This window comes from Lobosporangium transversale (assembly GCF_002105155.1).
Source record: "Lobosporangium transversale strain NRRL 3116 chromosome Unknown BCR41scaffold_5, whole genome shotgun sequence".
In the NCBI taxonomy this organism is placed as follows: Eukaryota; Fungi; Mortierellomycota; class Mortierellomycetes; order Mortierellales; family Mortierellaceae; genus Lobosporangium; species Lobosporangium transversale.
Genome location: NW_019028983.1, coordinates 235,905 through 262,044, shown reverse-complemented (window position 1 = coordinate 262,044; position 26,140 = coordinate 235,905). Strand labels below are relative to the sequence as shown.

General features: G+C 41.4%; 8 protein-coding genes across 8 annotated transcripts; 7 read left to right on the top strand and 1 right to left on the bottom strand.

Annotated features, from left to right (window-relative positions):
* Window positions 1–1,815: 1,815 nt before the first annotated feature.
* BCR41DRAFT_347075 (hypothetical protein) lies at window positions 1,816–4,175 on the top strand. Its single transcript, XM_022023022.1, has 3 exons — window positions 1,816–2,565; window positions 2,731–3,007; window positions 3,089–4,175. Exons 1-3 carry the CDS (start codon window positions 2,075–2,077, stop codon window positions 4,010–4,012), a joined length of 1,692 nt encoding a protein of 563 aa, XP_021884675.1. The 5' UTR covers window positions 1,816–2,074; the 3' UTR covers window positions 4,013–4,175.
* Window positions 4,176–4,316: 141 nt separating this feature from the next.
* On the bottom strand, window positions 4,317–5,410 carry BCR41DRAFT_347074 (hypothetical protein). The gene has a single exon (XM_022023021.1). It carries the CDS (start codon window positions 5,155–5,157, stop codon window positions 4,408–4,410), a length of 750 nt encoding a protein of 249 aa, XP_021884674.1. The 5' UTR covers window positions 5,158–5,410; the 3' UTR covers window positions 4,317–4,407.
* A 5,654-nt stretch (window positions 5,411–11,064) lies between these two features.
* On the top strand, window positions 11,065–12,895 carry BCR41DRAFT_419359 (UNC93-like protein-like protein). Its single transcript, XM_022029749.1, has 2 exons — window positions 11,065–11,192; window positions 11,355–12,895. The coding sequence occupies exons 1-2, from the start codon at window positions 11,154–11,156 to the stop codon at window positions 12,735–12,737; spliced, it is 1,422 nt and encodes a 473-aa protein (XP_021884673.1). The 5' UTR covers window positions 11,065–11,153; the 3' UTR covers window positions 12,738–12,895.
* Window positions 12,896–13,828: 933 nt separating this feature from the next.
* BCR41DRAFT_376747 (major facilitator superfamily domain-containing protein) lies at window positions 13,829–15,364 on the top strand (the record flags this gene model as incomplete). The annotated part of the gene is made up of 3 exons (XM_022027066.1): window positions 13,829–13,867; window positions 13,985–15,125; window positions 15,183–15,364. The coding sequence occupies 3 exons, from the start codon at window positions 13,829–13,831 to the stop codon at window positions 15,362–15,364; spliced, it is 1,362 nt and encodes a 453-aa protein (XP_021884672.1).
* A 2,016-nt stretch (window positions 15,365–17,380) lies between these two features.
* BCR41DRAFT_347068 (major facilitator superfamily domain-containing protein) lies at window positions 17,381–19,047 on the top strand. The gene has a single exon (XM_022023020.1). The coding sequence runs from the start codon at window positions 17,621–17,623 to the stop codon at window positions 18,974–18,976; it is 1,356 nt and encodes a 451-aa protein (XP_021884671.1). The 5' UTR covers window positions 17,381–17,620; the 3' UTR covers window positions 18,977–19,047.
* Window positions 19,048–20,301: 1,254 nt separating this feature from the next.
* Window positions 20,302–21,386, top strand: BCR41DRAFT_383982 (hypothetical protein). Its single transcript, XM_022027521.1, has 3 exons — window positions 20,302–20,649; window positions 20,821–21,065; window positions 21,192–21,386. The coding sequence occupies exons 1-3, from the start codon at window positions 20,516–20,518 to the stop codon at window positions 21,353–21,355; spliced, it is 543 nt and encodes a 180-aa protein (XP_021884670.1). The 5' UTR covers window positions 20,302–20,515; the 3' UTR covers window positions 21,356–21,386.
* Window positions 21,387–21,558: 172 nt separating this feature from the next.
* On the top strand, window positions 21,559–22,905 carry BCR41DRAFT_178564 (hypothetical protein). Its single transcript, XM_022019753.1, has 3 exons — window positions 21,559–22,124; window positions 22,259–22,420; window positions 22,577–22,905. The coding sequence occupies exons 1-3, from the start codon at window positions 21,897–21,899 to the stop codon at window positions 22,799–22,801; spliced, it is 615 nt and encodes a 204-aa protein (XP_021884669.1). The 5' UTR covers window positions 21,559–21,896; the 3' UTR covers window positions 22,802–22,905.
* Window positions 22,906–23,223: 318 nt separating this feature from the next.
* BCR41DRAFT_367920 (hypothetical protein) lies at window positions 23,224–26,072 on the top strand (the record flags this gene model as incomplete). The annotated part of the gene is made up of 3 exons (XM_022026349.1): window positions 23,224–23,583; window positions 23,675–25,043; window positions 25,159–26,072. 3 exons carry the CDS (start codon window positions 23,224–23,226, stop codon window positions 26,070–26,072), a joined length of 2,643 nt encoding a protein of 880 aa, XP_021884668.1.
* Between the last annotated feature and the right edge of the window lie 68 nt (window positions 26,073–26,140).

Below are 26,140 nucleotides of genomic sequence, written 5' to 3'. Positions count from 1 at the left end.
TACCGATGGGTTCGCTTGTCCATAGATGAATAGATAGCTTCAGTTTTTGGAAGCCAGGGTAAGAAGGCTCATGACAATAGTGTCCATGCTTGTCTCCAAATCAATAGTCATTACATATTGGTAAGTAGCACAACTAACAGAATGTGCTTGTTTTGCACTATTGCTCACTATGAAAGAATTCATGACAGTCTTCTAATTGCCCTCCGTAAGGTTATATTAGCGTCTTTGACCGGAGCCGAGATGAGTTTGTTGACAGAGGCTTTGGTTCAGTTTCACTGATTAACCCCCAGATATCGAGAAGCGTATTTATAGAATATCTCAACGGAGATGGGTGAAGTAAGAAGTAAATATTGTATTACTTGCATCAAGCAAGTATTGATTGCCCCTCCATATCAGGGCTCCTTAACCTTACTATATCATGATATGCAGACTTTGGTTCATTATGGCGCGTCTCTGTAAACGGAAATGTCACCATCTTCAGACTCACTGTAGCTAGAGCATCTGGACTGCGCAGTAAATACACATATTGCCCCACTTTTCACAGATACTCGCCAAAAAGAAGGTAAAGCGCAGAACTATCAAAGCACGGGCGCCATATATATCACTTCAGAATTTGCAGATGGAGATCGTCGCTGCTTAGCTGCTGTAGTTCAGCAGTATCGAACTCGGGAGGGGATAATCAAGCCTCAGCATATTCAGGACTGAGATAATATAAAGAACGATTCAGAGACTGAGGAAGAATCGGAGGATGAGACGGAGGAGGAAGATTGGATTAAAGGAGCGTGCTCCAACAACGATTTCTGGCAGAAACTGCAGCCCCAGATGCAAGAAGCAGCCAAAGCAGTGAAGATCTACAGGTACTTCTCGATTCACAATTTTCCGCAAGAATCAGAGGCTCAAAACAGTTGCCGTGGGCACACCATCCCTTATTTTTTTTTTTTTTTTTTTTTTTTTTGGTTTTACTGCGGTATCAAAAGAACCTGCGGAGAGTTCTACCAATAACCATAATCAACCACAAAGTATGTACAAATCGTTTTAGTGTAGTGAAGCATACCGATATACTGTATATTAGATAGATGGCTAACTTTTGGAGATTGCTTAACTATTAGATCTCGGATAGCGCCACACCTAGTGCAAATACGATTTGCTCTAGCAGCATAATGTCGTTTTAAAAGAAACGGTATTGAGCAGTACTTGGAGCTAAGCTATCCCGGGCATGGGTGTTGAGGGCTTTTGTGATATACTCAATCATCTCATCCGTGAGAATGAAGTTGTGATTTGTAATATTGATTGGAGCATCCTTATCGCACCTCATTCACTGAATCATGTTTTCAACCTTTTTATGGATGCGTTATAACTCAGCCTCTCCGCGTACGCCCTTGCTGTTGGCAAGAGCAATGACATGGTATATATGGTCAATTACAGCTAAACAGAGTGACCAGAGTTTATTTAGAATGGAATGTGCTACACAGCCATCAAGTAAGAGGGGCTTGGAAATGCACCAGACTATCAGGGGTCTCGACCATCAGTTATATATCCTCTTCAACATTTCACATCGAGAAATCTTTTTTTATTTTTCTGTACCACATCAAGATCCAATGCGTATACTTCTATTCGGCTGTGAAGAAGGCTCTGAATCGATCACATTGTGTGTGAATAACAGACAACTGCGGTCGGTTAACATGTTTTTATTTTCTGTCAATGAGCAATATAATAATTCATTTTCCTCATGTGCAGACACCTTCACTGTCCACTTCTCTCGAAGTAACAGGTGCTCTCTTTTTTTTTATTTTTATTTTTTTTTTTTTAACTCATCTCTCTCTTTCCTTTCTTTCACCTTTCTTTCATACATCCTCCTCCCTCTCCTGCTGTCTTGCTTTCGGGTTGTTTGCTGCACACCCTCTTTTACTGCTTGTTCAGTCAATCAGTCACTGACACAGCCCCATAGAGCCGTTAACGGAGTCTCACTCTCTTTCATCACACTCAATATTTTTGAGTAACTTTATTGGTCTCACCCGTCCACGTCTGACACTTTTCTGTTCTTCTCCATTAATTGTACCATTAAGAATCACAAATGGCGTCGTCTATTCCCGCATATTTGTACGCCTGTATGGCTCCCGCTGCCTCCAGCACATCTGTCTATCTTGCAGGGGTTCCCGCATCTGATGAAGGACGTCTGGAGATATATCAGATCAATCTGGCCAACATCAATTCACCTACTGCCACCTTTATTGCCAACCAGACAAGCAGCTATTACTGGAGCAGCGCCGCTCCGAAAGCTTGCCTAGCCTACAATGGCAATAAAGTATCTACCAACAATCCCATGTTCATTCAACAGTTCGGCGCAAAGTCCTACTTCACCAACTTTTATCCCAATGGTACAATTGATTATCCCGCTCACTTTCCTGAAATCGGTTTCATCTCGAGTAAACTGTTCTCTCTCTCGGGTTCAGTTGGGAACCTGAATTGGTTCGCTGCAATGTCAAATGCCACCAGCTCCCTAACTCGCTCTCCCTGGGTTGGTTTGCGTTTCAACGCTACCTCCATCGTCGACAGCCGTCGAGAGTAAGTGAACCCCCTCTAGTGCTGTTGTTGGGGGATGCATCGGGGTGCAAAAAATACAAACTGAACTTGTTTGTTTGTTTATTTGCTCTTCAGACTAACGCACTATTTCCTCTTCTTTTGTGGTGAATGTCGACCTTTCCTCTGTCATTGGTAAACAAAAACCAGTTATACCCTTTCCTCATACCCGACCTTGGACCCAATGTTAAGTGTCGGTACATATATTGAATCGTCCAACACACCCGCTCAGGGATATAGTATCGTGTTTGATAAAAGTGGTGAGGGCGTCATTTATACGACCCTGGCTACTGCTGGGTTGTCCCTTACTGGTGCAGATAGCACTCTGGCCTTGTCGAACCCTCGAAGTGTGGACACGGACGGGATCGCTCTGACTAACAGCGCCATTTCGCTCACAATGACGGGTGTTGGATACATTCTGGACAAAGTAAGACATTCGGCTGTGCTCGACTGTTACAAGTGAGAAAAAGCTGCAATTGCTAATTTTAATTATTCTTCTGCACATTAGGCGTTGGATGGAGCGACTGTCCTCTATTCCATCAATCCAAGCCAATCCAACAAATTGCAGTATGTTTCAGTTCCTGGCAACGTGCCAACTTTCTCAGCTAGCATGGTTGCGGCTGCTGTAGGAAGTCGAATCATCACCTACAGTGCAGGCAACAATGGTGCCGTCGTTTTCAACAGCTTCGACACAGCCTCAGGAGCATGGAGTGGGCCCGGCCTCAGGAAGGCTTCTCCACCTCCAACTCGCTCTGACACCACTTCGCCTTCAAAACCATCTGATGGAGGCAATACCGAGAATTCAAGTAAAGCACCTCTCGGTGCAATTATTGGAGGAGTAGTTGGTGGGTTGGTTTTGATCGCCTTGATCGCCTTCTTTGCTATCCGCCGCCGTCCCAAGAAGAGTACAGAGATCAGTGCCAATCCTCAGCCGACTTATCACGACCCAAACAAAGTACAGAACCCTGCTGCCGCGCCATTGATGGAGCAGAATTATGTACTTCAGCAGCAACAACAACAGGCAGCAGCTCAAAACTTCCAGATTCAGCAGCAGCAGCAGTACAATCTTAATCAGCCATATATTTCACAACCCCAGCCTGATATCTACACTTCGCAACCCATGGCTCAGATTCCGATACAACAGCAAGGAGGAGCCCCTGTCATCTTCCAGGCGCAGACTCAAGAGCCTTACAACTATACTCCTCCAACGCTCATCCCCTTGCCTCAGACTCAGGCTCCCAACATCTTCCAACCCCAGGCGTCGGAACCGAGCCCACAGACATATAGCCAAGCATCGCCTTATGCAGCACCTACGACCGCTTCTACACCTCTAACGCCAGCGAGCCAGGCCTATACCCCAACTCACTCTGGTCAGATCCCCGCTAGTCCTCAATACATTGCTCCCCCAGGTGGCGACCAATATGCCTCATAAGTAGCATTACATGGTAATATCTTTTTTTCCGTACGGGTCAAAATATCAGTTAGCATCTCACAGTAAAGATATTCATCTTGGGGCGAATATAAAAATAATCAATCCATAATGGTTTACGGTCCTATCTAACGATGGCAATAGCTAGGATATCAATAAAAAGAACCTTTTTTTTTTTTTTTTTTTTTTTTTATCCTCTCCTCTTATCGTGCGCATGCTACCCTTTTTATGATCATGTTATCCTAAAAATGGCGTGGGTGCTACCACCCATTACACAAATTTTGAATGGGGGTTTTTTTTTATTGTTGGTATATTTGTCTATACAAAGAAAGGTTCTAATATCCTAATGTTCTCATCATCCTTCATTCTTTCCATTTTTCTTTTGTCATTTGTTTCACTCATAATGGAGGAAATGATGAGATTGGGTTGTATATCGATGGAGTAGGTGGTGAGCGCGCGATAGACGATTCCGAGAAAATGGATGTAGGTGACATGGCATCTGGGTTGTTTTGAGAGGAAGAAAGGACAGATGATGATGGTGTACAAAACATTGATGTATATGATTGCTGCTGTTGCTGCTGTTGCTGCTGTTGCTGATATGGATGGAATGATGCTGGTTGTACCATTGTATGGATGGGTGGAAGCGTTGGCGGCGCTTGGTGTGAACCATCACCACAAATGTTAGGTGGTGTATTGGAGACAGCTGGAAGGATGGCTGAAAAATGGTTTTGAAAAGTTGAGCTTGATGACGCGGTAGGACTTGATGGTGATAAGGGTGGTGAATAAAGCTGAGTTGATAATGGCTCTAATAGATTGCTGCTACCACGACCACGACCATTACCACTACCACTACCACTATTATTGCCACTACCGTTTGTACCTCCGAATACGAACCCACCTCCATCTCCAACGATGTGAAGATGAGGATGTGCATTAGCTTCTGTTGGCGATAGAGCACGTCGTGAACTTGATTTGGGTGAAGACATGGGTGAAGAGTTGCAAGAACCTGGGTTGCTGTCAGACCCGCTGACATGTTGAGAGGCTGCCAACTCTGCCAACGTTGCTAGTGAAGTAAGGTCAGAAAGTGAAGGTGAAGTAGAGCGAGAGGAAGAGCGACGTGAGGATAAAGGCGCACTTGTAGTCGTCATATGCGGACTAGTGATAATGTTATTGGATGTGGTTAGTAGTGCTGCTTGATGTATCTGTTGAAGTCCTGCGCAGGCGCGCAGACGTCGAATTTCTGTGATAGCATTTCGGAGTGTAGTAATGGAATTAGATTTGACAGGTGGTCGACGTTCTATTCCGTCTGAGTTGAGTGTAGGTTGTTGTGATGGAAGTAGAGATGCTGTCGATGATGATGAACTATCGATATCTGAAGCGGATTCGCGTACGAGGCTAGCGAGCTCTGTCAAGAGTTGGTTCATTGTATCGCGTCGTTGGCGCTCATCAAGGATATGTGTTGCACGGCGCCTCTCCATGGCCGTAAGGCGCGCTATCGAGTCAACGTTCTTCCGATTGAGAACGTTGACTCCATGGATTCGAAATACGTTTTTGGTATGTGGTGTCGATTTTGATGGAGTTGAGGAAGACTTTGATGTCGCTGTCATGACGGTATGAGGGAAAAAAAAAAAAAAAAAAAAAAAAAAAAAAAAAAGGGAAACCGAGGGCAGAGACAAAGGGAAATTAGGAAAACACCGGCTTGTCAGGTTAAAAGCTGACAAAGACAAGGGGGAAAAGGAAAATAACTGTGAGAGTGTGAAGTGTGGGATGTGGAGGAAGAAAAAAAAGATGGGAAGCGGAGTGTGGGGAACTGTGTGGATGAAATTTGAAAATGCAAATAATAAAAAGCATGAAAGGGAGGAGGGAGGAAGGGAAAGAGGGAGGGGGAATAGGGAAGAGATAGTGGCGGCAGTTGTTTTATATAACCTTTTCTTGGAGACAAATATTGCCTCGGGTAACAATAACATGTAAAGTATCTAAGAAATTATCGATGGATGTGTATCTCTGTATCCGAAATGACCTAAACGAGAAAGAGACAAAGACTGTATCCGCCTCCCCTCTGCTCTGTTACCCCGCATGCGCTGAAGGCTGCGATTGCGATAAGAAGCCAGGTTTCTGTTTGGCTAGAGATGTTGAGATAAAAAAACTATTACATCCTGCCAGCGATGGTGGCACCATCATCGTCATAGAAAAAAAAGAATACGGATTGTGTTTGAAATTGACATGGGAAAGAGGAGATAAAATGCCACTAGAGCAACAATATAATGGGGTCTATTCCCACAGCCACCTGTAAGAATGTACAGGTTATCTAAGGGTGAGGATATTGTCGTGTGCAAACAATAAAACGTGTCCGAGGACACCAAAAAAAAAAAGCAGCAAGAAGCACTCGTCTTTTGCCATGACGACTGGGCTCAATTTTGATAGTGTATCTGCCCTCATTATCAAGCCTAATGGGCGCACAATCTACATGATACAAACAGGGTTTACAAATACCATTCATACATTTCTATTCAAAATCTTCGCACGCTTTGGCGTTATCTAAAGCCAACGGACAAAAAAAAAAAAAAAGAGTCAACTGGACGACTTGGTATACAGTCCTGGCTCGGAATCTAAAAGACAAAGAAGTGCGATCATTGCTCCTAGACAACCTGTGAGAGAATCTTCTCTGTATATTTCCAATGATAAGATGAAAAACATTATGAATTATCTCTTTTCTTTTCTTTTATATATATATATATATATATTAAAGCGCTCGGTGAAGCACTGAAGCTTATATCATGGCGTCGCCTTGACATTTTTATTCCGCGCAGCGCTCCCATATGGTTATGAGCATGATCTTTTCGGTACTCACATCCTCATGGTGCAAGATAACCAATCTACGAAGCCCATACTGCACAACTATGCGCTTTACTATACTACCACCCCAAGTTTCCATAAATATCTATAGTACTAGCACCACTTTTATCAACATTTTCTCACGATCATGGGAAATGAACATTTAGGAGTTGAAGAAAGTAGCAAAGAAGCGGAGAAATTGCTCGTGAGGCTCTCTCTCTTTTTTTTTTTTTTTTTTTTTTTTTTTTTTTTTAATTTATTCTATACCTAAGCAATTTGAATCACCGAATCAAAGTTTTTATCTTCTCATTGATTTAAACGAAGTTGCACGCGAAAGTTTAGAGTGATCTCCGCCAACCTTTTTGGATGTATCCGTGGGACCATAAATTTCCATCTCATCAAACTTCGTCTATCCGCCGAAGAATGTCACAGAGCATTCTAAGAAATAAAAATTGATGAGTAGCAAAAAAAAAAAAAAAAACTTTCAAATGCATCGAATGCATCTTCTACTTCATGATTTATTGATTAATAGAGCCCATTGTAACTTTTTTATCACTTTCCATCCATTGGTTAGCATCAAGGCGTCGCTTTGTTTATTTGTTTGTTGTAATTGTTTTTCCTTGTCGAGTGTGATACAGAGTACAAAGAAGAAGAAGAAAACAAGGGTCAGGTGCCAAATAGACAAATTGAGAGTACCGATAACAACTGGCAGAGCATTGTTATTGGTCTCTTTATCCCGCTGAGACATGGTAAACAAATAAATAAACAACAACAAAACAGCCCAGCATCCAAGTTATCTATGCATCAGTTGTAAAGCATCATTATGATAAACAATTGAAAAGATCAATAAACAAAAAATAAACAGATATATATATGTATATAGTATCTAACAATAATAGCAACAAAAGGATGTCATATACAGATGCAGCGAGCAAGTGCCTCGGCGATAATCTATTCTGGGCAAGTGTAAGATAGATAGTAGAGAAAAAGAAAGAGAAACCAGCAGCGGTTTAGACCTGATCGTGTGGTAGTCTTTTAGTGTATGATGGCGATTGACGATAAAGCCAGTCTAATCCAGTCTATGGGTAAAAATAAAAAAATAAAAAAATAAAAAAAGAAGAAAGGTGAATGTGTATCTACTAGTGAGACTTTTTGTTTTCGAGGATCATTCTAATTCTTAGTAGAAGATAAATCCCTTCTTACGATAGCGTGTGTAGCGCGTAAACGATTTAAGCCTAAACATTCTCAAGCTCCTAGCGCGGTTAAAAAAAGGATAGCCCAAAAAAAAAAAAAAAAAAAAAGCAGAAAGGCAGGGGAAGGAGAGAAGGAACAGAACATATTGGTCATAGAATCACTGCTCAACGCGTTTCCCATAATTAGTCCCAAGAGCTGAAATCCTTCTGTTGAGTATCCACGTCCCAAGCTCTATTCAATCTTATTTGTTTCCATCCAGAGTATCTGGTCCTATGCAGGCCTCATGAAGATCCAGAGAAGACATTGACGATAAGAAAAGACGGCGGTAAGAGATGGAGAAAGCGAGAAGTAGGGAAAAAAAAATGAAGGAAAAAGAGGAAGAGAGGAAGAGGGGGCGAACAGAAGACGGCAACAAAAAATAGATCAAAACAAACATTTGGGGTTGCACTGAAATGATAGGATGATCAAGTTCATGATATCTTATCACTTCTGTCGCGTGTTTTATTGTTTTTTTTATAAATAAAAGACTACATACACTGCTGTGTGGTTTCCTTTGGTTAAAATATTAAAGTGTGAAAGGAAAAAAAGAAGAAAAAAAAAGGGTCATGGCTCTAGAACCATTCTTTGTTAGTATCCGTGATCGATAGTGTGGTCTCCACAAGCTCTGATAATAGTTATTGTTTTAATAATTCTCTTGCTCTTTAGGTTCCTAGCAATCCCGATTATTCATAAGTTGTACTCTATTTGGCCAGGTTTGAATGTTTATTATCTTGCTCTCTTTCTGATGCTTTTTCCTCCCCACAAATGTCAAAAGAAAGACTGTTTATCTGTTTATGGCCTTCAGGGATTGTTATCAATGCATGAAACTGATGAAAGATTGATAACAGCGCTGTGTCGTACACAGGTATAGTTTTTCAAGCAAGAAACAGAATCATAAATGGCTGTAAACTTGTAACTTCATCTTTTGTACATTTGTATCTCCAATGCTCATCAGCAGGACATCGATGAAGACAAAATCCAAGGGCGCGGAGCAAGGACAAAAACAATCGGAGCTAACCAATGATATTCATGTTTAAATAATATTAAATTCTATTGTATATATAAAAAACATGTTTGTTTTTTGACAATATGCATGTGCAGTAAAAAGAAACTTTGATCATACTCTGATTGTGTAACCTCAGAAGTTTAACTAAAATTCCTTGTGCGAAAAGCTCTGTGGACAGTTGCAAGTGAGCATGAATCAATTCAATACTGTAATAAATGAGAGCAAAGGTTATTTTATATTAATTAATAACACTACATATATATATATATATGAACTCATAATACATCTACCCAGACATAGAATACATAGTCATGACATGAATGAGCATAGCCTAATGATCAGAGATCTTGTTAAATTATATTTGAGTAGTTGACAGCCAGAACCGCGTCTAAGGTTTTAAAGAAAGTCAAGTTAGGAGGTAAAAGCAGAAATTAAATTACAGAAGCTGCAAATTGGGGGACTAATGGGAGACTCCTTGAGAGAAGAAGCTAAATAGTTCTTTTTGTCATCTCCTAAACAAAAAAAAAAAAAAAAAAAAAAAAAAGTATTAAACGCGCAAATTGTGGTCCTGACTTTAACTGATATGATATCGCATACCAATCAAGAAGGTTTGTGTTGCACAACAAGAAAAGAAAAAGCATCGAATCTTCATTATTCCGCTTTTCTTTCAACTCTTTACGCTTATTTGGATCAATAGTACTTCAGTGTTCCATTCTGTAACCCATTAAGACCACAATGCGGGATATAGTGTAAATAAGGGGTTTTAAACATCCATTGCTGGATCATAAGAGCCCTGCTGACCGCACGTCTTAATATCTAGGTGAGATCCTTTTCCGCTATTGGTCTTCCCATATTTGTTTGTGCTCCACAATTCATTTCTTTCGTTACAGATTCGCCATTCACTCAACGCAAAATCATGAATGGTTCTATCACGCACAGCTTAGCGGCATGAATAAAAAAAACATGTTTTAAAAAATAAAAAAACTTTCCTTCTCCTGCATCTGTTCAAGCTGTTATCAGTGAGGTACAAACACAATGCACAACGATCAAAGTTCACTTGTGTAAACTGCTGATTTGTGTATTTTTTCTCCGATGGTGTTATGAAAGTACATATATACTCTTTGTTCATAAATGTCCACATGTGCAGCAGTGAAGAGCAAAATGTGCGAGAATAGTAATGAATGTTAATGAAAGATAGTAGAATCAGGAATTCCAGAGCTTTCTTGAGGCGCAATGCGTATAATTCAGATTTATGACCGAGAAAACAGTTGATGGCAATGTAGACTTTTCTTACTGCAGGTTCTAGTGCTAACAATATGGCAATAGTTGACTATCATCTTTATGCTTCAGTCTCTGACTAAAGCTTCTTTTGGTTGTGCTTCTCCTGTTGCTTCTGATCCTTTTTTTTTTTTTTTATCTGGACTGTTTGGTAAGGAGCATAAACAGATCTTAAGAGGTGGGCAAATTGTCACTGAAGCTGATCTTGGTTATTAACTCCACAAGATAAATGATGGGCTATTGTGAACATACACATGTGCAACACTGAGAAGAGAGTAGAAAACATAGACAGAGCCCATGGAGTTGAACTTTGTTTTGACTATTCTGTCATGAACAATATTTAATCCGTTATTGATTGATTGATTTGTTTGTGCCAATATATATATACAATAAGACAGAACACAAACAAAGATACAAATATATACAAAATGCACAAACAATAAACATCCTGCAAACAAAATGGGTCAAATGCTATTTCGTATTCAATCGATACAATACGATGTGATGCGACTTTGCTCTCACTTTTTTTTGTCTGTCTGTTTCTCTCTGTCACTGCTGTGAGGAAATGTCCTCTTATTCGTATTCTCCAGGCATTGCCTCAATACACAGCATACAATAACATACCTCGATTGAGTTATCAATATTCGCATATAAAACGACTCTCCACCTCCGCTCATTTCATTTTTTTTTTTCTTCTTCACCACTCAGGTCTCTCATTCATTCCTCTATCCCTCCATCCCTCTATCCCACTCTCCTTTCTTTCCTTCCATCCCGCGCATCATCCCGCCCACCATGAAGTTGTCTGATCCCTTGGCCCAAGTTATCATTCTGGTGAGTGAACACTCGCCATCATACGCCGCAGCAACACACAAAAAAATCTTTATACTTTTTTATCGACGGCTCTTCCAACCCGCAAACCCTTGCAGCTGCGATACCCCTTACTGATTCTAACCCGCTCATGGTTATACTTTTTTTTTTTTTTTATCTCTTTAGGGCTTCATTTGCTTCTGCTGCCCAGGAATGTTCAACTCTTTGAACGGAACTGGTTCTTATGGTCTCGACCCAAAGGATTCTGATGTCGGAAACACCGCCAACACCGCCCTCGGTGCTATGTTCGCTGTCTCTTCTCTCTTTGCTGGTGCTTTGTTCAACATCTTTGGCCATCGCCTCCTTCTCATCGCTGGTGGTTTGACCTACGTCTTGTACGTCGGATCTTACTTGGCTTACGCTCACATCTCATCCATCGCCTTTGTTGTCGTCTCTTCTTGCTTGCTTGGTATTGGAGCTGGTTGGTTGTGGACTGCTCAAGGTGCTGTCATGATGGGATACCCCGAGGAAGGCGAGAAGGGCAAGTACTTCTCAATCTTCTGGGCCATCTTCAACTGCGGTGCTGTTCTTGGTAATGCTATTCCTCTTGGTATCTCCTGGAACGGCAAGGCCAGCGGTGCCAGTGACTCTGCTTACATTGCTTACATGGTTGTCATGACATTCGGTGCTTTCCTCACCTTGTTGTTGTTGCCTGCTTCCAAGGTCATTCGCAAGGATGGATCCCATGTCGTCACTATTAAGTACTCAAGCCCTATCTCCGAGCTCATGTCTGTCTTCGCCCTGTTCAAGGACTGGCGCATGTTGGCCCTCGTTCCCATGTTCTTCACCTCCAACTGGTTCTACACCTACCATTTCTCCCTCAACTCTCTTAACTTCTCACTCCGCACTCGTTCCATGAACTCACTCTGCTACTGGTTGGCTCAAATTATTGCCTCGATCTTGTTCGGTCGTCTTTTGGATCGCGCTTCATGGACCCGCCGCACTCGTGCTAAATTTGGTCTTCTTACCCTTACTCTCGTCTTGCTTGCCACATACATCGGAGCTATTGCTTTCCAGACCAAGTGGGGACCTAAGAGCGCTATTCAGAATGAGAAGGGAGTCTGGGTCAAGAACCCTGACGATTATCTTAAGATCGATTTGGTTGACAACTCCAGCGCTTACATCGGACCTTTCTTCCTTTACTTCTTCTATGGTGTCACTGATGCCATGTACCAAGGATTCTCGTACTGGATCATGGGTGCCCTTACTAACGACACCAACCAGGCCGCTCGCTATGCTGGTTTCTACAAGTTTGTTCAGAACCTGGGTGCCATCTTTGCCCCTCTTGTTCAGACCTCAACCATTGGTGTTGCACCTTCAGAGGGTAGCCATGCTCTTCACGCCAGTGGTCGTGGTATGGGCGAACTCATCGTTGTCATTGTTCTCATCTTCGTCGGAATCCTTGGTGCTGCTCCTGTCGTCTTCAAGGCTGTTAAGGATCACACCGCCGAGGAGAACGAGGTGTCTAGCGAGAAGCAGGAGGCTGGCTTTGAGGATGTCAAGGCTTAAATAACTCATAGCTTCATTTCATTTATTTTTTATAGTCATTTATACCGATATGTTTATCATTAGTAACATTTTCTTAATACGTGATTTAAAATCTGCCTTGTCGCTCTTGTTAATCTCTTTTATACCCCACAAAAAGATAATAAAAACTACTAGCAGGTTTTTAAGTCCTTTACATTTTGTTGTCTTTGAAGAATGAGGCTTCAACTATGAAGTTGGCTGCAATGTAGTTGAAGGATAAAAGAAATTGTGATCAACAATATACCTCGGTGGTACTGATTCTTGCTGACATCCTTTTATTTTATTTACAGATGTTTATGCGACAGAAAATAAAGGCTTAAATGGCGCTTTATGGTTTAATTTAAAGCCCTTTCTGGTCCCTTTTACTATACATCTATGCCTATGCCATTGCCAACCCACAATAAACAATAGTATGAATTGTTCGACTGAGTGCCCGATACCCAACATGCAAAAACCATATATATATGTGCTTTGTCTTTTTTTATTTATGATTATAGTTGTGGGTTAGATGCTATTCTCCCCACTGATGCGGTAGAGGGGGAATGAAGAAGCATCACCAGTGAATATCCACCATGGGAAGTTGACATGAATGCAAGCAAAGAATCCATACTTCGCCCTGAAAGTGTCGATTGGCTCTCAATTCAGTTTCTATCGCAACTCCACTGCTACTATCTGATGTTTACTTCTGTACAAGCCGCTATCTCATGCAGGCGCGGGAACAACAAAAGACAGCCTCTGAGGGATCCACATAGTAAACAATGTCGCACGGTCGCATTGGTCTCCACTTTCTAGCCGCCACTACATTCTGCTCTACTCTATCCTTCTTTCAATACAAGAGGAGAAGAGGGCTGTAGGGGTAACAAAATGCTATAAAATGTCTCCTTAAATACCACTTCTTCTTCACAGTTTTGGTCCCAAACTCGCTCGTTCATCATCTTCACTCTCTTCCCCTCTTCTCTTTTTCATCCGTTTCCCCTTTTTGTTTCTATATTAATCCTTCATCATCTTCGCTGTCCTAACCTCTTCTCTTTTTCATCCGCTTTCCCTTTTTGTTTCTACATTAATCCTTCGTCATGAAGTTTTCTGATCCCTTGACTCAGATTATTATTCTGGTAGGTTGAATTTCCTTATTGTGTTAACCTGCTCCGATCACGGGAAAATATTCCATTGTGAGTTAACCTGCAATAACGACGTCTTTAATTTAAATTTGTTCTTGATTGCATCTGTAGGGGTTCATTTGCTTCTGTTGTCCAGGAATGTACAACTCTTTGAGCGGAACTGGTTCTTATGGTCTCGACCCAAAAGATTCTGATGTCGGAAACACTTCAGTCGTTGCCCTTAATGCCATGTTCGCTGTCTCTTCTCTCTTTGCTGGTGCTTTGTTCAACATCTTTGGCCATCGCCTCCTTCTCATCGTTGGTGGTTTGACTTACGTTTTGTACGTCGGATCTTACTTGGCTTACGCTCACATTTCATCTATCGCTTTTATTGTCGTCTCTTCTTGCTTGCTTGGTATTGGAGCTGGTTGGTTGTGGACTGCTCAAGGTGCTGTCATGATGGGATACCCCGAGGAAGGCGAGAAGGGCAAGTACTTCTCGATCTTCTGGGCCATCTTCAACTGCGGTTCTGTTCTTGGCAACGCTATTCCTCTCGGCATCTCCTGGAACGGCAAAGCTACTAGTGCTAGTGACTCTGCTTACATTGCCTACATGGTTGTCATGACATTCGGTGCTTTCCTCACCTTGTTGTTGTTGCCTCCCTCAAAGGTTGTCCGTAAGGATGGGTCTCGTATCGTCATTATCAAGTACTCAAGCCCTATCTCCGAGCTCATGTCTGTCTTCGCCCTGTTCAAGGACTGGCGTATGTTGGCCCTTTTCCCCATGTTCTTGACCTCCAACTGGTTCTACACCTACCACTTCTTCTTGAACTCTTCCAACTTCTCACTCCGCACTCGTTCCATGAACTCGATGTGCTACTGGTTGGCTCAAATTTTTGCCTCGATCTTGTTCGGTCGTCTTTTGGATTACGCTTCATGGACTCGACGCATTCGTGCTCGCTATGGTCTTCTTACCCTTACTCTTACTTTGCTCGCAGTGTACATTGGAGGAATTATTTTCCAGACCAAGTGGGGACCTAAGAGCGCTATTCAGAATGAGAAGGGAGTCTGGGTCAAGAACCCTGACGATTATCTTAAGATCGATATGGTCGACAACTCCAGCGAGTACATCGGACCTTTCTTCCTTTACTTCTTCTATGGTGCCACTGATGCCATGTACCAAGGATTCTCATACTGGATCATGGGTGCTCTTACCAATGATACCAAGCAAGCAGCTCGATTCGCTGGTTTCTACAAGTTTGCTCAGAACTTGGGTAACGTTTTTTCTCCTCTTGTTCAAACTTCAATCATTGGTACTGCACCCTCTGAAGGTAGAAATGCCTTTAACGTTACTGGTAATGGAATGGGTGAGCTCATTGTTCTTGTCGTCCTTATCTTCGCCGGTCTCCTCGGCGCAGTTCCTGTGGTTTTCAAAGCTGTTCAAGATCATACCGTTGAGGATGAAGGCTCTACCGAAAAGCATGAGGCTAGCTTTGAGGACGTCAAGGCTTAATTAACCTGAAAAAAAAAGACGCGATTGCTTATAGTTTTATAATTGTTTTTTAATTATTAGTTCTTTGGATCTAGTTAACTATACTGGTATTATCTCTCTTTTTTTTTTTTTATCATTAGTATCGTTTCAATATAATACCAAAAATTTGCCTTTTTTTCTTTTCCTTTGTTTTCTTTTTGCTTCAATCGACTACTACATATACTAATGGGGTAGGTGGTCTAAGAGTTAGGGTTGTATGACAGTTGTGTTAACACATGTAACAAAAGATACTAAATCTGTTATGAAAGTATTTTGTTACTGCAATAACAACTGAAAAAACGCGAAAGAATAAAAAAAGGAGGAAAAGGAGAGGTGGAATAATTCAATGGTACTTTTGTTGAATTATACAGCCTAATGGGCGTTCATGCAAGTTATTTTTTCTTGCTTTTTATCAAAGTTAGATCTATGTTATTCTATGCCGCCGTCGGCTTTTATTTTTCCCCAAAGTCATCTTTGCCCCCCTCAAATTCATCTAGTATAGAATAATAAAATAACAATAATATTTAATAAAGCTTACCCTAGCATTTAACCAAAGTAGCTCCATTAATGAATGAGCACTTAATAGGATGATCAAAGTTTTTTTAAATCTATCTATCCATTGGTATGGTTAATGTATATTTTTTTTTTCTGCTCAGGCATGAGCTGTTAGAGAAGAGCATTAAGGCAAAAAAAAAAAAAAAAGAAAAGAAAAGAAAAGGAGAGAACCGGAGGTTGAAAGAGTAGAGACTGTATGGGATTACAATACCATGGTACGCATTATTTTATTTTTCGGAGCTAATGAGAGGCAAATGGCTTCCGTTAATATCCACGGATACAGCTGGAGGAGAAAATGTGGAGAGAGATGAAGAAGAATAGGTTATTTTGTATTCTCCGCCTAGAAAACCCATAAGAGCTCTTATTATACGTCTTGTTTAAAAAAAAAGAGTTCGCGAGTTTGATGAATGATGGACAATGTCAAAGTGGCGTAGTAACCACATATGTATATTACAGACTAATAATGTACATGTACACGTTGATCCTCTGGTATTTTGTTAAAAGATAAAGAAACAGATATGATATCGCGCATATGAGAAAGAGTGCTTGTGTAGCACTAAAATAAAATAAAGTGAAATAAAGAAATAAGAGATAAAAGGACAGGCAAGTGACCAAAGGTACATGTACATTTGTTCATGTATGATACTGCTGTCTGATGCTTCTCTGTATGGTCAGGCGACTAGTAATCTAGATCTTGGATCGTTTCTATGTCTTTAGGCTACTTTAATCCCAACACAGGCATGAGTGGTTCCATGAAGCGCAGTTGGTGAAAATAAAAATTATATATCTGCGCAGCCAACGCAGCATTAATAAAAGAACAAAAAAGCTGGGATTTTCTTATTACACGATGTTATTTTCATAAAATATTCAGAAGTGTAGCGAGTATTTGACAAGGAAAAAAAATGGTAGTTTCGTAGCATTGATCTATAGAAATAACTTCTTTTAAAAGAATGTAAGGTTATAATCAATCATCTATCAGCTCTGTTCTTTATATTTTATCTTTATTTTATATCATTTTTTCTTAACTTTTATTTGTTTACTCCACAAACGTTAGATCGAACAAATACACACAAATATGCACATGCGGGAAGACTGACAAACAGATAGTTGAGGGCTGTGGCGTAGATTGAGGACATGTGCAACAGCAGACTTTGGTCCCTTGTTCCCTGCACTTGTTTGAGAGAGACGGTAGTGAAATTGATAATGTTAAATATAGTAATATACAAATTACATATCGACATTAATCGCATTCAATCAATACAGTGCCATGCTAAACCTTTCCATGCATTACCATGTCATTCTCTTTCTATGCTATGCCAACTTATCCATTTCCATCAATAAAACAAGCAAAGCTTTTTTGGGGAAGCCATGTCTGATACTATAAATTGAACTCATTTTCTCTTTTTTTTCTTCACCACTCAGGTCTCTCTCATTCATCCTCATCCGCTTGTTCATTTTCCTCTTCCTCACCCACATCACTTTACCTCTTCATCGTCTTCCACTATGAAGTTTTCTGATCCTATGACCCAGGTCATCATCCTGGTGGGTACCTATTCACGAGCAGAAAACCGCTGCGGCATTTCCTTAATAATATCGTCCCGCACCCATATCATCCCTAATGAATTCTAACTCTCCGTTCCTAATTATTCGTTTCAGGGTTTCATTTGCTTTTGTTGTCCAGGAATGTTCAACTCTTTGAGCGGAACTGGTTCTTATGGTCTCGACCCAAAGGATTCTGATGTCGGAAACACCGCCAACACCGCCCTCGGTGCTATGTTCGCTGTCTCTTCTCTCTTTGCTGGTGCTTTGTTCAACATCTTTGGCCATCGCCTCCTTCTCATCGCTGGTGGTTTGACCTACGTCTTGTACGTCGGATCTTACTTGGCTTACGCTCACATCTCATCCATCGCCTTTGTTGTCGTCTCTTCTTGCTTGCTTGGTATTGGAGCTGGTTGGTTGTGGACTGCTCAAGGTGCTGTCATGATGGGATACCCTGAGGAAGGCGAGAAGGGCAAATACATCTCGATCTTCTGGGCCATCTTCAACTGCGGTGCTGTTCTTGGCAACGCTATTCCTCTCGGCATCTCCTGGAACGGCAAAGCTAGTAGTGCTAGCGACTCTGCTTACATTGCCTACATGGTTGTCATGACATTCGGTGCTTTCCTCACCTTGTTGTTGTTGCCTCCCTCAAAGGTTGTCCGTAAGGATGGATCTCACGTCGTCACTATTAAGTACTCAAGCCCTATCTCCGAGCTCATGTCTGTCTTCGCCCTGTTCAAGGACTGGCGTATGTTGGCCCTTGCTCCAATGTTCTTGACCTCCAACTGGTTCTACACCTATCACTTCTTCTTGAATTCGTCCAACTTCTCACTCCGCACTCGTTCCATGAACTCGATGTGCTATTGGTTGGCTCAGATTATTGCCTCGATCTTGTTCGGTCGTCTTTTGGATCGCGCTTCATGGACCCGCCGCACTCGTGCTAAATTCGGTCTTCTTACCCTTACTATCGTCTTGCTCGCAGTGTACATTGGAGGAATTATTTTCCAGACCAAGTGGGGACCTAGGAGCGCTATTCAGAATGAGAAGGGAGTCTGGGTCAAGAACCCTGACGATTATCTTAAGATCGATTTGGTTGACAACTCCAGCGAGTACATCGGACCTTTCTTCCTTTACTTCTTCTATGGTGTCACTGATGCCATGTACCAAGGATTCTCATACTGGATCATGGGTGCTCTTACCAATGATACCAGTCAAGCTGCTCGCTATGCTGGTTTCTACAAGTTTGTTCAGAACTTGGGAACCATCTTCGCTCCTCTTGTTCAGACCTCAACCATTGGTGTCGCGCCCTCAGAGGGCAGCCACGCTTTTAATGCCACCGGCCGTGGCATGGGTGAGCTTATTGTTCTTGTCGTTCTCATCTTTGTCGGAGTCATGGGTGCTGGTGCCGTCGTCTTCAAAGGTGTCAAGGATCATACTACTGAGGTGAATGAAGTCTCAAGCGAGAAGCAGGAGGCAAGCTATGATGACGTCAAGGCTTAAATTAATTAGCTCCACACTTTCCTTTTTGTCATACCGATTTTGTTTTTTATTAATAATAAAATTAATTGCCTAATGAACGATTGCTGACTCTTCTTGTTTCCTTTGGATTTGGATGAATGAATTTTTTTCAAAAAAGAAAAACATTTTTTATTTACGATGTGCCTTTTTATATTTTTTTAAGACATGTGGGCAATATTTTTTAAGTTTAGACCATGTAGTTATTGCGTTTCCTAAAATCACTTTTAATGTAAGGGTTCTGGTCAGATGCTCCGGATTAAATATTTTGGTAGCGTAGGGCTTATTAGGAAAATACGATCAACTTTCAAGTCTGTGCTTCAAAAATATTTCCTTGGAATAGAGTAGCTACCGATTATGAAGATATGCTTGGCAAAGCAAGGAGGACTGCACCAGGGACAAGTGTGGTTTTCCACAGCAACATTAGTGACACTCATTAAGGCTGTGTGATTACACGCTTTAGGTTGAGGATTCTCCCACTGGTGTCATGCAGCATCGTCCTTGCGAGGAGGATCTTTGTTCATACAAACATTGCAACCTAGCCCTTGCATAGTCTCAAGGAGGTTTTTCTTTTTTCTTCTCTCTCACTCTCTCACTCTCTCATCCTTTTCTTTGGCAATTTGTCCTTCATGCATACATGCAACCTTTATCCAAGAAGAAAAGACTAAATGCACTCATCTGTTCTCTTTCAGTATATCAAAAATACCCTGGCTCTTAGGTCATAGTAAGATCTTGGGCGCGTTTCCAAACTAGCTTCGACAGGTATAAATAGCCCATTAAGTAGGTTGCTTAATACAGTGTGATCAGGTAATGCTCTTTCAATCATTTTACTCTTAAAGAAGATATCATGGAGCGGCCTCTCTTCAATTTTTGTTTGTACCTCATGTCCATGACACTAATAAAAGTAAGTGTTGAGTCGTGTAGGAATTAAATTATATCTAGGATTGGGAAAAAAAGCTGACATGGACAGATGAAGTTTCTTTTTTTGGAATGTCGAATCTTTGGCTCTTATTTTCTCTCTCAAAAACTTTCAACTGCTTCCAACTGCTTTCAACTGCTTTCAACTGCTTACAACACAAAACCATGCCAGTTAGCCATTAAGCCATCTAGCCTTCCAAGATATCTATAAAACCCTGCTCTCTTGTGCTCTCTCCGGAATTAGTTAGGAGCGAGGTTTGTATTTTTTTTTTTTTTTTTTTTTTTGACCCACCAAGACAATGACAAAAACAGACAAAATGGTGTGAGCAAAAAACGTAAACGCAAAAACAAGGTTGGAGTAAAATTAATCATCATTTCAGTAACCGCTATGCGTTTTGTTTCCTCTCTTCATTCTTTTTCCTCTTATTCTCGTTTTCATTCTCATTCTTATTCTCATTCTTATTCTGCTTATTCTGATTCTCATTTGCATTTACGCTCTCATTCTCATTCTCATTCTCATAATTATCCTTAGACGCACAATTATAGCGTACACACCTTCATTTCTGTCTTGTTTATCCTCAAGTAATATAATTGACAATTGCCAACATGGGTTGTACCGGTTCGAAACATGGGCATTCTTCCACCGCTGCTCCTCAATCCAACTTGCACATGCAACAACAGCAACCTGCCTATGGCCTTCCTCAACAAATGTTGCCTCCTTCAACCCTGCCTCAAGGATGGTAATATTTTTATTCCCTTTTCATATCTCATATTTTAAAAAAAAGCAAAGCGATTCACTTTTTTTTTTTTTTTTTTTTTTTTTTTTTTAATGGCATACTAATTTGTCGAATTTGTCTGTGCACTCACACTCTTCCATTCACTTTTCAAAAAAAAAAAAAAAAAAAATTCAGGATCTCACTATTCGATCCGAGCAAACAGCGTCTCTATTATGTCTATCCACAGACAGGCCATGTTACTTGGGAACATCCATTAGGCCCGCAAGCGGATGCACAGGAGTTGGCTCGTTTCTATCAAATTCAACAACAACAACAGAATACGTATGGAAACACCAGCAATCAGGGCACTTTTGCAGATAGTTATAATCGGCAAGGCGGGATGGGTGCAGGTGCAAGCATGGCTATGGGCATGATGGCTGGTACGGCAAAACTTTTGATGTTTCTTTCTTTTTACGTCATTCTTAGAAGTAACTTGTGTACTGTACGATCCGATTGTCTGACTTTTTTTTGAAAAACTATTTTCTTTTTTTTCTTTTGCATCATAGGAGGCGCAATGGGACTTGTAGCAGGAAGTATGCTTGCAGGCAGTATGACAGATGCTTATCCTTCGGCTGATGTGATTCCAGCCAGCGAAGACCTTGGTGGCGGTGACTTTGGAGGCGGTGACTTTGGAGGCGGTGACTTTGGAGGTGGTGATTTTGGTTTCTAAAAAAGGATAAAGAAGCAACTGAAAAAAAAAAAAAAAATGCGATGCAATAATGAACGGATATAACGACCAATAAACTCTATTATTTAATGTAATGATGATAAGATTTTTTCAATATTCAACGGAGGATGGTAATGAGAAGAATGAATGTAATGAAGGGACATGATGACCTTTATTTCAAAAAGTACGAGTACAATAAGCAGAGGAAAAAAAAAAAAAAAAAAAAAAAAAAATATCAATTATATCCGACTCTAATTTCTCCACTCTACTGTCATCACTGTTTCCCTCTCTCTTCTATTTTGCTCCTTTTTTTCCTCTTTACTTTATCCCATCGCTTGCCAACTGATCTTCCACCTCTGCTAAATTGCTTGTTGTCTCAATCTCATAACTTAGATCTCACTCACTCCCCACTCACACACTCTCTCTAACTTTATTTCGCTTGCTCGCATTTGAAATTACAGGCATCGGACACCTCTTGATTTATATTCTCATCAAACAGGAATTCATCTCAGCGCGATCATAAAGAGACATTCAGACATTTCTAATGGGAGCAACAGAGAGCAAAGTGCAAGGGAATGGTGCAGTTGCTGGTGAAGGAGTGTCCTCAAAAGCAAAGTTGACTCTTGCTCAGGGAACACAGCCTCTTCAAACCACATCGCTCAATATCCTACGCGATGGCTTCTATGGGAAACGACCTGTTTCTGTTTTCACCTACGATCCTTCTCAGTTTGTACTTGACAACAATCAGGGATTCCTACCAAAGGCCATCAAGGTATAAATGGCTTTTTTTATGTTTTTATTCATGTCAATGACAGTTTGTAAAAAAAAAAAAAAAAAAAAAAAAAAAAAAGGGCCCAGGATTCTTTGATGAAGTCGCCTAATTTTTTTTTTCGTTGTTGACATTAGAAATTGAAAACCATCCGACACCCTTCAGTACTCAGATTTATCGATTGCAAAACAAGCTCATCGGCGGTGCATCTAATCACAGAGCAAGTTGTGCCTCTGACACTTGACTATCTCAAAGATATCTCCGAAGACGAAATCCTTGTTGGCCTCTTTGACATAATGGTATTGATTTTTTTTTTTTTTTTTTTTTTTTGTTTATGGCAATGAATTTGAATTGTTCGGCGTGTAACAATGGGATTCGCCGCCATTTGTAAAGCAATGTCTCAGTCTGGACTCCTATTTTTTTTTTTTTTTTTTTTTTTTTTAATCTCGTAACAGGTTGCACTGCATTTCCTACACTCTCAATGCCATGTTTCCCATAATAATGTGCAGCTGAGCTCCATTTTCGTTTCAAATGGTCGATGGGTTTTAGGAGGGATGGAGTTCACAGGAACTGTTACTGAACTTACTGAAACAGGCTTAATATCACTCCTGCCCGAGGAGCTTATTCCTCCAGAATATCAGGAACAGTCTGCCAAGATGGTACGGGATAAAGTTTTGTAACATGACATGAACGGAAATCAGGAGTAACTAGAACTTGTCTCTATATTACACTATCATACTGATGGCTTTGTTCATGTCCCTGAGTAGGCTTCACAGGAGAGGGATTTCATACACTCAGTAGACATTTGGCAATATGGAAAGTTGATCGAGACATTGATCCAGGATGGGTTTCTTCACACTAAGAGCAATGCCCTGCCACTCGACAGCATGCTTGACAGTAATCCACGGAAACGGCCTACCGGGGACACCATTTTGGAATCCAATCTTTTTACTCTTAACAACGCTGTTTCTATAGTTCGATATTGCAGACTCAAAGGGCTTGACAAAGCTCAAAACGCTGAATGGAGCCAGTACGTCTTTTGATAATGAGAAGACTAAAAAAAAGAAGTTATTGTTATTATTAACAAGTCAAAGGCAACCGCATGGCTATTTCTGATGTTTTAATCGGTATTTCTCCTCGTAGAATGATCATGCCAAAGCTTCATATGCTACCACCATCCATTATGGAAAAAATTGTCCTTCCACAGCTTTTGACACAAGAGTTTTTTGCGGCAGAAGGCTTCGATAAATTATACAGGTCTTTATTCACCCCACAACCTCCACAGCCCCTTATCACAGAGGAGGTATACCGCGCGCAAGTGATGCCATTCATGATCAAGTTGTGGACATATCGGCAGGCCGATATCCGCTTGACCATCTTACGACTCTTTGAGGTTTATCTTAAGGCTGTCGTCTTGGGTGAGGGAGGATCAGAAGTGCTTGGACAGATCATTTTGCCAGAGGTATGGTGACAGAAAATTTTCTCGTTACGGAAGTTCGCCTTGGATATATAGTTTCAAATAACAAACTTATTGGCGCTATTGTCTACCATAGATCTTGGCAGGGCTGCAGGATGCAGATCCAAAAGTTTATTTCGCATCACTGTGTGGACTAGCCACCGCCATCCCTTATGTACTCTTAGTGACAACTCTTGTGGATACGGACCTGAGCAAACAAAAGTTCTCGGTCAAGTCACTGTATGAGCAGACTTTGATCCCTCAGATTATGGCTTTCTGGATTTCGGAGGATTGTGTGCAGGAATCAAAAGTTCAGCTGATTGAGGTTGTGATGGGCATGTGGTGTTCTATTTATACATTAGGTCTGCACAACCACGCAGCAGTTAAGGATATGAGCGCCACACTCACTCTGACATTAGTCTCGGTCCTCAAACTTTTGCCAGCTAATGAACGCGTGGAACTCATCTCAAAATCGTTTACAAAGCATTGTACCAATGGATTGTTTTGTATCAGTGGGCTGCTAAAATTTCTACCCCAATTCTTATTGGATGAAGATGTACGGGTACGAGAGGCAGCGGCTAAAGCGATCTCAGAGATTGCCTTCCAGACTATTAATCTGATGCCTCAAACGGAAATAACGGAACAGCAAGACCAGCAACAACAAAGAGAAGAGGATGACAGTTCAACTGCCTCGATATCCTCTGTCTCCTCACCTTCACCTTCGCAGTCTACACATGTCTCGCGCATTCGTCAGTATTGTGAAATGCAACAATTGCTCTTGCCTCCTAGAAGACCTATCTTTTCTCGATCAACTTTTGCAGGTGATAGGAGTGCATCGAGTAATTCCTTGAGAAATTTCAGCGGAAGCAGTAACTCAGCGCCGGATCTGCAATCAAGCAGGCGGTCATCTATAGTTTCACAAGACTCATTCATGTTCTCAGACCAGGGCTCTCTTAAGACGACACCATCTCTGTTCACGCCATCTCTGACCCGTGCTGGGTCGTTTTCAGGCGATACCTCCAGCCGCGATGCTCCTGCTATCGCTATAAATGGGTTAGGCTCTGGATTAGAAATACGAGCGGATTCGAATTTGGATAAACAAACTAAATCGCTGGATAACCGTCTTGGTGAGAATGGGGCAAGAGAGCCTTCGCAACCTATACCCAAGAGTGACATGATGTCTGAGAAAGAAGAAGAAAAACATATCATGAACGAAGATTTGCAGGCGGCAGCAGATCAGTTGGAGCTTATGAAGGCTCTAGAGACTGCTAAGGCAGAGATGAAAATACGTCAACTTCCTGTTGTTGAGCGCCAAGGAGACTCCAAGGTTAACGCCAATGCTACACGCAAGACAGACCAACTTAGAAGTAGCGATAATACTCAAGCCTCAGCAGCGTTCAAGTGGGATGATGCTGGTGATGGAGAAAATGATGATTGGGATAATGAGGATTTAACAACTTTAGCTGGTAAGTCCTTCTTCTGTTTATGTCGCTACATGTCAGATAATCCTGAGGAGTAAGACGACGACATGTGGTTTATTTTAATTCAAATTGACGTCTCTCTTCTATATGGTCTAATTAGCTTCCTCTCGCCACTCACCCTCGCCTTCATCGGAGTATCTTGTAGAGGATGAAGCCACACGTTTGAAGCGCGAAAAGGAAAGGGCTGAAAAACAGGAGCAACTTCGCTTAAAGCGCGACCAAAAGCAACAGGAAATGCAGGCAAAGCGTGAAGCACGACGACAACAAATGGCAGAGAAGCAGGGCCAGAAGAAAAGCCCGTCTAATGGACTTAAGCTCTCTGCTGTACGAGCAACGCCAGTATCAGTGCCTTCGGCCCCAGCTGCAGTTGTGGCACCTAAACCAGTATCTGGGCACAGCATGATCCACTTGTCACAGGGAGCAGATATAGATGATAAAGACAATTGGGATGTGGACGAAGGCCTTAATATGGGTGATCTTGATAAACAGCTGAATGATGCGGAAGCCGATGAGCTTTTCAAGGATCTAGAGGTTTCCTATAAGCCAGCTTATGTTGGTTTGGGTTCAACAGCCGGGCACGTTGGCATCAATGGAAACAATACAGCAAATATTTCAGGATCTACAAGTTTTCAATCCTTGTCCACATCGTCTTCAACGACGCTGTTAAAATCTCCAGTAACCATTTCAACAGCAAAGACCCTTCATAGCTCTTTTACTACTACCAACATGACGAGCGTCACTACAACCACAACCACAGCCGCATCCACTGGTTCGGCGTCTCTCGGGATAGATAACTCACAAAGCCGAGAAACGAGCCCCACATCAACTCCAAAGCGTGCTCCTTCTCCGCTCTTGAAACCAACCAGTAACAGTAATAGTAACTTGAATAACAATAGTAACATCAAGACGATAGCATCTCCAACCATCAATTCGACAAAGACATCTTCCTTGGCTCCGCAGATGGATGAAGCGGCCTTAGAAGAGGCGGATGATTGGGAAAATGCATGGAGTTAGAGGCATCCTATCTTTGTCAATACATACCCTCTGTCTTTTTTTTTTTTTTTTTTTTTTTTTTTTTTGAA

Excerpts from the sequence above, each read along its gene's own strand:
- BCR41DRAFT_347074 (XM_022023021.1), bottom strand. The coding sequence starts at position 5,157 with ATGACGACTACAAGTGCGCCTTTATCCTCACGTCGCTCTTCCTCTCGC.
- BCR41DRAFT_347075 (XM_022023022.1), top strand. The coding sequence starts at position 2,075 with ATGGCGTCGTCTATTCCCGCATATTTGTACGCCTGTATGGCTCCCGCT. Across the intron at positions 2,566-2,730 it reads ATCGTCGACAGCCGTCGAGA|TTATACCCTTTCCTCATACC; the intron begins GTAAGTGAACCC and ends AACAAAAACCAG. Across the intron at positions 3,008-3,088 it reads TTGGATACATTCTGGACAAA|GCGTTGGATGGAGCGACTGT; the intron begins GTAAGACATTCG and ends TCTGCACATTAG.
- BCR41DRAFT_178564 (XM_022019753.1), top strand. The coding sequence starts at position 21,897 with ATGGGAGCAACAGAGAGCAAAGTGCAAGGGAATGGTGCAGTTGCTGGT. Across the intron at positions 22,125-22,258 it reads TCCTACCAAAGGCCATCAAG|AAATTGAAAACCATCCGACA; the intron begins GTATAAATGGCT and ends TGTTGACATTAG. Across the intron at positions 22,421-22,576 it reads TTGGCCTCTTTGACATAATG|GTTGCACTGCATTTCCTACA; the intron begins GTATTGATTTTT and ends ATCTCGTAACAG.
- BCR41DRAFT_347068 (XM_022023020.1), top strand. The coding sequence starts at position 17,621 with ATGTTCAACTCTTTGAGCGGAACTGGTTCTTATGGTCTCGACCCAAAG.
- BCR41DRAFT_383982 (XM_022027521.1), top strand. The coding sequence starts at position 20,516 with ATGGGTTGTACCGGTTCGAAACATGGGCATTCTTCCACCGCTGCTCCT. Across the intron at positions 20,650-20,820 it reads TCAACCCTGCCTCAAGGATG|GATCTCACTATTCGATCCGA; the intron begins GTAATATTTTTA and ends AAAAAAATTCAG. Across the intron at positions 21,066-21,191 it reads GGCTATGGGCATGATGGCTG|GAGGCGCAATGGGACTTGTA; the intron begins GTACGGCAAAAC and ends TTTGCATCATAG.
- BCR41DRAFT_419359 (XM_022029749.1), top strand. The coding sequence starts at position 11,154 with ATGAAGTTGTCTGATCCCTTGGCCCAAGTTATCATTCTG. Across the intron at positions 11,193-11,354 it reads TGGCCCAAGTTATCATTCTG|GGCTTCATTTGCTTCTGCTG; the intron begins GTGAGTGAACAC and ends TTATCTCTTTAG.